We start from the raw sequence: 10,692 nt of genomic DNA, 5'->3' as shown, positions 1-10,692 counted from the left end.
GTATAGTTTGATGTCACACACTTAATACTTATATTTAACACTAAACTATATCTTTGTTTTTAGTAAATAGAAAATTTCTATCCTCAAAGGCACCTACATGTATAAAGCTGCACAACAAAAGTATTTGGTTAGATTTTAAAAAAACACAATTTTGTTTTTCTTTAAACTATTCTTGAATTATCGAGATCATAAAATATTTGACTCACCAACATATCCCAATTCTAAAGAATTTGGCGTGAAACGTTTGTGCATACATGTAATAGTTTACATCTTTCAACTACTCAGCGTATAAATAAATTCAGTGATTAGGTGATGAATCTATTTTGTATTATACAAAATCATTACTTGTAAGATTGTTGAACTTTTTACTTTGGAAAAAGAAAGAACTTCTCTAAGAACTAAAGAGAAACAAAAATTTGGGAAATTACATTAGTAAATATATTTATATATGAGATAGCTTTTTTTAATAGCTAAGTTCTATTAAAAATAGAAAACAATTTAACAACATGACATCGTATTTGATAATGTTTATGTAGTTTTTGAATTATTTATTTTAGTAATTACATTAATAAAGATGAGACGATAAATAGTTACGAAAGTAAAATATATGCATTAAAATAACATCAAGCTAAAACTAGAAGGACTGGATGCAAATTACATTATTTTATTATACACCATAGAAACTAGATCTGCAATAAGCTAATTGTTTAGGACTAAAATCGTAAAGAGCTCGTAGGCACGTGGAGCTATGGAGGATCTTTTATGACCGCATAGTTTACTTTCGTGGGGAAGGGGTCAAACAGATTTCACGCGCCTCTTCTAGAACTACTTTGGTCGGCCGTGGTGTTAATTGTTAGGAGTTTGTATTGCAAACGCTAATTGTGCATGTCAGGTAGTACAGTAACATACACATGTCCGTTTGGTACGTACGTATCTCATGTTTTATTGAACACGAGAAGAATATAATTTCTATTTTCTTCGGTCAACATTGCTATTATTTTGTTGGGTAATTCGCAACAACATTTTCCAGATTGTTGTCATTATTTTCTGTTGTATTTATAATCCTTCGAATTAACTACATTGTGTGTAATTGTAAACACCACATTTTGATCGCTTCACAAGAACACGGTTTCGAGATCCCGATTTGGTATTTTTCCTATTAATATTCCTCCTTTAATTGTACCAATCCACGCTAACTTGTTTTGACCGCGTGATTATAGCATTCTTAGAATATTTTTTTCCATCGTTTTTTATTTTTGCATGTTATCGATCTCTTATTCACTGTATATACATGTGTTCAAACATTGTTTGTACTGGGGATTGCACAACACTAAATAAATATCGATTTTAGGGGAAAGAGTGAAGTTTGTTCTTTATTAACGATAAGGATGCGAGGTCGTCACTAAAACGAGCCAAGATCGTGCTCGTCAGTTCACAGAAGAACTGACAAGTGAGTCACGACGAGCTCGGAAGCTAACAGGAAATTGTATAGAAAATAACAACAATGTTTTAGACGCAAAGTATTGCTCTCTGTGTATTGTTCGAGGGTCTGATCCCCTTCTCCAATGAGTACTGTTTCTTTATATAGTGGACTGTAGACCGAGGGTTTTCTAGGGTTCCCATCGTGAATTCCCGAGATTGCCCTTTACGGATTATTAATGTCTTTCATCTGATTTCGTCGGGCCAAAATCACAGAACTTATCTTGTTGGGCCGAGTGGCATATTGGGGAGCAGCCCATGTCCAACAATAGTCCCCTCCTTAGTCCGGAGAGCGGCAGTTCTTCTGCGATCAACGGGCGTGCTTGAAATTCTGTTAATATGCCTGCTCGGCACAGATCGTCTCGGATTGCTTGTGAGATTGCTGATGATCGGCAATCAGCGAGACTCCACAGTTCGAGATCGGCACGGTGCTGATGATGTGGAATCGGACAGGGGTCACCGCAATGACTTGACTTTGAGCGGGTTCGATCGATCTTGCTGGGCGTCGTTGAGGATCCCTGCACGAGAGAGTGATCTAGGTGAGATCAGCAGATTTAATGATTTTAGGGGGATCGAAGATCGGCCGATTGAGATAGGTTTTGAGAGAAAACGAGATGAGTTGAGCGGTGGTAATGAGTTGAGCGGTAGTAATGAGCTCGGCGGTGAGCTCGGAGAGATGAGCGAAGGTAATGAGCTCGGCGGTGAGCTCGGCGGTGAGCTCGGCGAGATGAGCGGAGGTAATGAGCTCGGCGGTGAGCTCGGAGAGATGAGCGAAGGTAATGAGCTCGGTGGTGAGCTCGGCGAGATGAGCGGACGTAATGAGCTCGGCGGTGAGCTCGGAGAGATGAGCGAAGGTAATGAGCTCGGCGGTGAGCTCGGCGAGATGAGCGGAGGTAATGAGCTCGGCGAGATGAGCTCGGCGGTGAGCTCGGCGAGAGTGAGATTTAGGTCAGCGAGATTGAGATTGAGGTCGTCAACGAGATTGAAGTCGGCGAGTGAATGAGGTCGCCAACGAGAGTGAGTCTGAGGTCGCCATCGAGATTGAGGTCAGCGAGCGAGAGAGTGAGATTGAGGTCGGCGAGTGAGTGAGGTCGCCACCGAGAGTGAGTTTGAGGTCGCCATCGAGATTGAGGTCGGCGAGCGAGAGAGTGAGATTGAGGTCGGCGAGCGAGAGAGTGAGATTGAGGTCGGCGAGTGAGTGAGGTCGCCACCGAGAGTGAGTTTGAGGTCGCCACCGAGAGTGGGATTGAGGTCAGCGAGTGAGTGAGGTTGAGGTCGGTGAGTGAGTGAGGTCGCCACCGAGAGTGAGTTTGAGGTCGCCACCGAGAGTGAGATCGGCGAGCGGGAGAGTGAGATTGAAGGTGGCTTCCGGTTCCTCTCGGGGTTGGCTCTGGTATCGCGACTGGCTCTCGGGAGGTCGGCATATGTCGAGTGCGGTTCGTCAGATCGGCAAGATCCGATAGCGTTGACGCCAACCACGGGATTTTCAGCGAGTGAAGACGATGGTGGTTCGGATGATGGCGATGCCGATCTGATGATGGGAGGCCGGTCTAAGGCAATATCCGGGAATGTGGTTGATGAAAGAAACGTCGAGGTTGGCCTTGTAAAGATCGAAGGGTGGTGCGACGAGGTCGGCATTGATGAGCTCGGCAATATAAGTGACGAGCTCGGCAATGGTGATGAGGTTGGCATTGACGAGCCTGGAAATGTTGAGATCGGCAATGGGGAGCTTTGTATAGCGATTGCCGATCTTTTCGGGAGACGGTCGATGAGCTGCAGTTCGATGTGCCTTCCAATGCCGATCTGGGGATAGAAGATTGATTGTCTGTGCGCGATGCTTGTGCCGAGCGTGGCTTTATGTTATTTTATTTTGAATCTATGCCGAGCATTGCTTACTTTTGTTGGTTTTTATTTTGAACTTGTGCCGAGCATGGCCTTTTGTTGGTTGTTATTTTGAACTTGTGCCGAGCATGGCCTTTTGTTGGTTGTGTTATTTTGAACTTGTTTGCTCTTTGATTATGGAATAAAATTGTGTTCTTCCTATCTTTGGTATCGAGTTGTACTTTACGGTGCAAGACGTCTCTTGGCTTATCCTATTACGTGTGTCGAATACCAAATGTTTAGGGTGGTAATCGAGATGAGCTCGTCATACCTTTTAGGTGCGGCCCTGGTGTCCGGCTTACCCTGTGTGTGCCACGAGGTCGGCAAGAAAGTGCAAGTGAGAACTTGGCTTATACAAACTTAACCGCCTGCTAGCTGAATGCGATCTGGGTCGGCTTATTTTGTGCGGATTATTTCACCGCTGCATCCATGAGGAACGCGTTTTAAATCGTTCCCTTGGCCAGAGGATCGATGTAGGAGCTGGACATCTCGCTGAGACGGACTCGTTCGAGAGAGCTCGTTTTGGTTTTGAAGTGTTCAAACTTTTGTTTTTTTTTTTTTTTGGTATAGCTATGCCTTTTGATGGGCTGCCTACGTACCCTTAGAAAGTTTTTTTTTTGTCATTTGCATATATTATCTTCTACTTCTTTTGTTTCCTTTGTTTTTGGTATGTGTGTCTGTTTAAAACACCACTCCTAAACAATAAAAAAAACAAAACACAAACCAACACTCTTAAAAAGGAACAAACGGTGAGACAACAACTTTTGTTGTCACTTCAATTTTGCATATATAGCACAACTCTTATAGCTGTACGTACACATGTGTGTATATATATACAGCTTTGCTAAAAATAGCAAATAAACTTATTACCATGATCATCGGCGAATTGAGATCTTTCTGACTTGGCTTTTTTGACTTTTATCATTTTATTGTTTTTTTTAAATGCGTTATTTTATATAGATATATAAATATATATATATTTCTTCTCTACATATTGTCTCACAAATTGGGGATGAATAACTCACATTTTGTAAATTGCGTTTTTAACATTGTAAACGACTTTTTTTTGCCAATTATAAATGATTTGTTATGATAACTAAACCTACTCAACAAGATTCATTGTAAAATTTAGATGATAATTTTTTATCTAGTAAAGCTTTTCATACTTTAAGACTTATATATATATATATATATATATATATATATATAACTTCACATATATAGGATCGATATATAACTCTTATACCTTGTATTTGTATATAAACACACTCAATCATATCAAATAAAGAAGATAATTAAAAGGGAACCACTGTGATCTCCTTCTAATTTGGTTCAAGATCTCTTTGACCTAGCTTCTGATGTGTTTTTTTGCTTAGAGCTTTTACCAAATAATTTTTTTTAAAAAATACTATATTTGTTATTCATCTCTACACATTGATTCTCAACAAAATTAGGATGAATGAAAAACCAAAAAATTATGTAAATGTTTGATTTTAAACAGTATGCATAATTTGGTTTGATAGCTTACAAAATACATGTGTTTTGATTTCTAGAATTTACAATTCCATATTGGAGGGATGATTTCTATAATTGGCAAACAGTATGTTATTGGAGGGATGATTTCTAAATCCATATGAAATTGTAAATTCTAGAAATCAAAACACATGGATTTTGAAATAACATGTTTTATCTTTGGATTTGAATCCTTCTATTTGAAATTTTTATAGAAATCTATGGTGGTTAGAACCTGTTTTTGGGGAAAGCATTTGAACATGGTAGTTGAAGGGATTTGAATCAATTATAAAAGAGGCGGTTGAAATTTTTATAGCGGTTGTAAAAAATGTGGTTAAAAAGAAAGCGGTTAAAGTTAGCGGATGGAAAAGACGGCACAGTAAAAGAAAGCAGTTGAGTATTTAGCTTGATTGGTAACATTTCAGCGGTTGAATAGTATAAGTTATAAAAAAATTGAAATTAATTTAGTTAAAAAATGAAATAATAAATCATTCTCTAATTCATAATATAAAATACTAATATATTTAAATGATATTAACAAAATGATCAAATGTGATATTAACAAAATTAGCAAATGTTTATTTTTTAAATCTTCATTATATGACATTAACAAAATCATAATCTCCATGTATGTTACTATTCAAATCATAATTTTTATTTACTAAATTTTTATTTATTTTTGGCTTACTAACCTTTTCATAAGAAAAAAACATTGAGAAGAATAGTAACATATGTTAAATCAAGATTAGGGTTTGAACAATAAATAAATAAATAAAACTATGCAACTTTGTGTCCAAAGAAAAAAAAAACTGTGCAACATCTCTATAAAGCCAAACGTTGGATTTTGATAGTGGCTAGGATGAGTGGTTGTAGCCACCAAAAAGAGGTTCTAACCACCATGTTCAAATGCTTTCCCCAATCACGATATCCAACCGCCTTCTCCCAACGACTTGTTGATTGGTGATCATTAGAATGACTCGTTTGCAAACCAGGCGTTTGGGTGCTTCCATTCAGACCCAGTATACACAACTCTTATAGCTCTACATACACATGTGTGTGTATTGATACCACTTTGCTAAAAATAGGAAATAAACTTACTATCATGATCATCGGCGAATTGAGATCAGTCTGACTTGGCTCATTTTGACTTTTATTTGTTTTTTTAAAAGTTGTTATATCTTTCTTATATATATATATATTTTCTCTACATATTGTCTCATAGTATTTGGGATGAAGAACTCACATTTTGTAAATTGTTTTTTTTTTTATCATTGTAGATTAAACGACTTTTTTTGCAACTAAAAATAATTTGTTTTGATAACTAAACCTACTCAACAAGATTCATAGTTATTAAAATTTAGATGATAACTTTTTTATCTAGTAAAGCTTTTCATAAATTTAGTTATATATATACATATGCAAATTTCATATATATGGGATCTGATACATAACTCTTATACCTTCTATTTGTATATATATAAACACATCATCATGTTAAATATAGAAGATAATTAAAATTATTGTGATCTCCGGCTAATTTGGTTCGAGATCTCTTTGACCTAAAAGTAATTAAAAAAAATATTATATTTGTTTATTCATCTCTACAGATTGCGAGTGTTAAATTACTTCAACCTCATGACCTAAATAACATAGTCTATCTAACGTGAAAATTGGCTAATCTTGTGGATAAGAGAGTGTTAAACTACTTCAACCTATATGCCAACGGTCAAATTCCAACTCCAAATCACTAAACCACTAGCCACGCACACAACAAACGCTCCTGAGGTTCTACACCAATCATCGAATGGGCCTTCTAATTTTGCCCCACTTAAACTTAACATAATCGGATGTTTAATGGGCTTACAGTGAAATGTACTTACAAAGCGATTATATCCGATAAAGATTCCTACCATAATACCGACAAGGTTGCATAAGATCATGAATGATTAACATTCTTATGAGTTATAAGAGACCTGATTACACCTATAAAGTAGAAAGGTTTGTATTCATATTTCATAACAAAACAAAACAAAACAATGATTAATCAATTAACGAAGAACGAGTTAATTGGATTATTTACATCCATTGCCCTTGTCATATACGTTACGTGTCTCCTCCACACCAAACGTCGTACGAGACTGCCTCCGGGACCAAAGCCCTGGCCGGTGATCGGAAACATGTTTCAGCTCGCCGGTTCACCGCCACACCACTCACTGACTAAACTTTCACGGCGTCACGGACCTATCATGACTTTGCGCCTCGGGTCGATGCTGACGGTTGTGATCTCTTCGAGCGAAGTGGCTCGGGAGATTTTCAAGAAGCACGATGCAGCGTTGGCTGGTCGGAAGATTTACGAGGCGATGAAAGGAAGGAAGAGTAGTGACACCTCGCTCATCACGGCTCAGTACGGTGCGTATTGGCGGATGCTGCGGCGACTCTGCACCACTCAGTTCTTTGTCACGCGCCGTCTTGATGCTATGAGTGATGTACGTTCTAAGTGTGTTGAGCAGATGCTTCAGTTCGTCAAGGAAGGTGGCCAAAACGGTGCGTATTGTATTAGATTTCCTTTTATCAACAATACATGTGTGACGCATCAACAACAACGTTCTTGGTACTCACTGATACAAACCATTTTAGCTATACATATATATCCTTGGTTGGTGTGATTATATAATTATTCAAAATATTATGTTACTTCTTTTAGTAGAATTTAAAAGTTTCAAAGTTTTAAAAATTTAATTTTCTTTTAAGAATTTTCCTTTGTCTATTAACTAATTATATTGATTCTGATGAAATTAATGTATAGTTTTATATACACTTTACATATTTTTCTATTATCAGGTACAAAAACAATCGACGTGGGGAGATACTTTTTCTTGATGGCATTTAACCTCATAGGAAACCTCATGTTCTCGAGAGATTTGCTCGATCCCGATTCAAAAAGAGGCTCCGAGTTCTTTTACCACACCGGGAAAGTGATGGAGTTCGCCGGGAAACCCAACGTTGCCGATTTCTTCCCTTTGTTAAGATTTCTTGACCCACAAGGAATCAGAAGAAAAACACAATTCCACGTGGAGAAAGCCTTTGAGATCGCCGGAGAGTTCATCAGAGAACGATCGGAGGTTAGGGAGAGAGAAGGAAGCGACGAGAACACGAAGGATTACTTAGATGTTCTTTTGGAGTTTCGTGGCGGCGATGGAGTCGACCAAGAAGAACCTTGTAGCTTCTCAGCAAGAGATATCAACGTTATTGTTTTCGTAAGTTTTACCCGCCATATCTCGATTTTGTATTTGTCACTTTAATTATGTGTTTAGAAAAAGGTTACATTTATATAAAGAAAACGTCAAATTTTATACAATTTAAATTTTATTGATAGGAAATGTTTACGGCAGGGACGGATACGACAACAAGCACGTTGGAGTGGGCACTAGCGGAGCTACTACACAACCCAAGAACCTTAACCAAACTACAAACCGAACTCCGAACATACTTGAAGTCCCCGAACCAAAAGCTCCAAGAAGAAGACCTTCCAAACCTCCCCTATCTCTCAGCTGTTATCATGGAAACCTTAAGGCTGCACCCACCTCTGCCTTTCCTAGTCCCACACAAGGCCATGTCTACATGTCACATCTTCGGCAAATACACTATCCCCAAAGAAACACAAGTCTTGGTTAACGTTTGGGCAATTGGGCGCGATCCTAAAACATGGATCGACCCGGTTATGTTCAAACCGGAAAGATTTATATCCGACCCGAATCCCCGAGACTTCAAAGGACAGGATTTCGAGTTTTTACCATTCGGGTCAGGTCGAAGGATGTGTCCAGCTTTGCCTTTGGCGTCACGGATCTTGCCGTTAGCCATTGGATCGATGGTAAGGTCGTTTGATTGGGCCTTGGAAAATGGGGCTAATGCAGAAGAAATGGATATGGGAGAAAGAATTGGTATTACATTGAAAAAAGCCCTTCCCTTGGAAGCAATTCCTATTCCTTATCTAGGCTAAGCAGTTAGTTTTTTCAAAAAAAATCTTTGTTTTCTTTACATGCATATGTACTTTTAACACTTAAAATACCAAAGCAATCCAATATGTATACCCCAAAAGAAAAAAAGAAAAGAAAAAAACGAATAAGGCGTTATTGTCAATGAATTGATTCGGTTCACTGACATAGCCGAAGTTGACCACATTTGGTGTTATTGTCTTCTTTTGTAATGTTATGTCATGTGGACGGATCGATGCAAACGTTAGCACGTAAGACGTGGCATGCAATTAGGCCCTTTCCAAAAGTCAGATTCTTTTTGTGGGTCTCCAATCTTCCTATACATAGACGTGCCTTTTGGAGCAGTCCTTGGGTTTAGTTGCTATTGCTAAACAACAACCTCACTTAGTTAGATTTCTAGAATATTCTGAGCAACTTAATATGATACCTTGTTATATTGTCCAAACCACTAAACAGTCATCATCAAACGACGTCGCCCTAGACTGCCTCCTACCGGTACCAAATCAGAGAACACCAACTTCACAAAACGTAAGGACCTAAAACGCAAACACTAATCCAATGTTCACAAACAAAACGCCTCTGATTCATTTATTCCCGTTTACAAATCCAACGATTCGTACATCAGAAGGAAGAAACTAAACACACAAAAGTGAAATAAAAATTCAAACAAAGAAAAGAAAAATTTCAGAATCAGAGAGCTTTAAGCATATCCTCAGCACTACTGTTAGTGAAAGCACCACCTTCTTCAAGGTTCAGAACCTTCACAACACCATCCTCAGCCAGAATCGCGTATCTCCTTGACCTAACTCCGAGTCCAACAGGCTTATCCCTCAAATCCATTTCAACTCCAAGCTTCCCTGTGAACTCACCGTTTCCATCGGACAACAACATCACCTCATCGTTGATTCCTAGGTCCTTCCTCCACGCTTCCATCACGAACGCGTCGTTGACGGAGACACAGGCGATTACATCGATGCCTTTAGATCTGAGCTCACCGGCTTTGGATACGAATCCAGGGACGTGTTTCTGCGAGCAGGTCGGTGTGAATGCGCCGGGGACTGCGAATAGGATTGCTTTCTTCCCGGCGGTGAGGGAGGAGACGGTTACTGTTTTGACGTCTCCGGTGGATGGATCGAGGTATGAGAGAGTTGAGTCTGGGAGCTTGTCTCCGACTGAAATGGAGGCGGTGACTACGGGTGTTGTCGCGAAGGATCTGGTTGCGGCGGAGCTGGTGCGGCGGCTGCGGAATTTGAGAGAGAGGCTAGGAGCGAGAGAGCGATTGAAGGAGAGCGGCGCGGTGAAGGATACGGTGGGGGAAAGTAACGGCTTAGCGACGGAGATAACGGTTGCGGAGGAGGAGATGAATCTAGAAACGGAGAGAGAAGTCGCCATTGATGCTTGTTTAGGTGAAGAGTGACTTCAGGTTTTGTGATTTGTTTAGGATTGAGTAGAGAGGAGAAAGATGAAAGGCTATGTCGTTATTGGGCCTTAATGGGCTTACATTGTATCCACCGCATGGGCCTCTATCTTTACTTGTTAAGATACAATTTAGGGTTTAAAAGTCAAACCCTAATCGACTAATCGTCATTGGTATCGTAAGCACTACGGAGACAAGAAACAATGTCTAGAATTCGTAGTGATTGGTCCAACCTTTGTTCCGATGTTTTGAGAATAATCTTTGAAGGGTTAGGGACTAAAGATTTTTGTCGAGCGAGAAGTGTTTGCACACATTGGTATGATCAGAGCCGGCCAAGGGTACAAGCAAGCCAAGCTGGTGCTTGCGGCCGCAGTTACAATAAGTTTTTAATCGGCCCATTATGTTTCA

At 39.4% G+C, this 10,692-nt stretch overlaps 2 protein-coding genes across 3 annotated transcripts; one reads left to right on the top strand and one right to left on the bottom strand.

Moving 5' to 3' along the window:
- The first annotated feature begins 6,812 nt into the window (after positions 1-6,812).
- On the top strand, positions 6,813-10,302 carry LOC104715616 (cytochrome P450 76A1-like). 2 transcript variants are annotated; one of them, XM_010433008.2, is made up of 3 exons: positions 6,813-7,416; positions 7,714-8,129; positions 8,249-10,302. In XM_010433008.2, exons 1-3 carry the CDS (start codon positions 6,909-6,911, stop codon positions 8,870-8,872), a joined length of 1,548 nt encoding a protein of 515 aa, XP_010431310.1. In that variant the 5' UTR covers positions 6,813-6,908; the 3' UTR covers positions 8,873-10,302. The 2 variants fall into 2 exon arrangements, with proteins under 2 accessions (XP_010431310.1, XP_087321211.1); XM_087465085.1 differs by having other exon boundaries at positions 6,871-7,416; positions 8,265-9,051.
- On the bottom strand, positions 9,427-10,259 carry LOC104711856 (peroxiredoxin-2E, chloroplastic). The gene has a single exon (XM_010428627.2). It carries the CDS (start codon positions 10,257-10,259, stop codon positions 9,558-9,560), a length of 702 nt encoding a protein of 233 aa, XP_010426929.1. The 3' UTR covers positions 9,427-9,557.
- Positions 10,303-10,692: the final 390 nt, after the last annotated feature.

The sequence above is a fragment of the Camelina sativa genome, chromosome 9 (assembly GCF_030686135.1).
Source record: "Camelina sativa cultivar CO46 ecotype springtype chromosome 9, ASM3068613v1".
NCBI classification, from domain to species: Eukaryota; Viridiplantae; Streptophyta; class Magnoliopsida; order Brassicales; family Brassicaceae; genus Camelina; species Camelina sativa.
Note: the sequence above shows the minus strand (reverse complement) of the source record. Positions and strands in the feature narration are given on the sequence as shown.

What these genes read in the sequence shown, in the direction of transcription:
- LOC104711856 (XM_010428627.2), bottom strand. Translation starts at nt 10,259, where the DNA reads ATGGCGACTTCTCTCTCCGTTTCTAGATTCATCTCCTCCTCCGCAACC.
- LOC104715616 (XM_010433008.2), top strand. Translation starts at nt 6,909, where the DNA reads ATGATTAATCAATTAACGAAGAACGAGTTAATTGGATTATTTACATCC. An exon ending in CAAGGAAGGTGGCCAAAACG is followed by an intron (nt 7,417 to 7,713) that starts GTGCGTATTGTA and finishes TTCTATTATCAG; the next exon opens with GTACAAAAACAATCGACGTG. An exon ending in ATATCAACGTTATTGTTTTC is followed by an intron (nt 8,130 to 8,248) that starts GTAAGTTTTACC and finishes TTTTATTGATAG; the next exon opens with GAAATGTTTACGGCAGGGAC.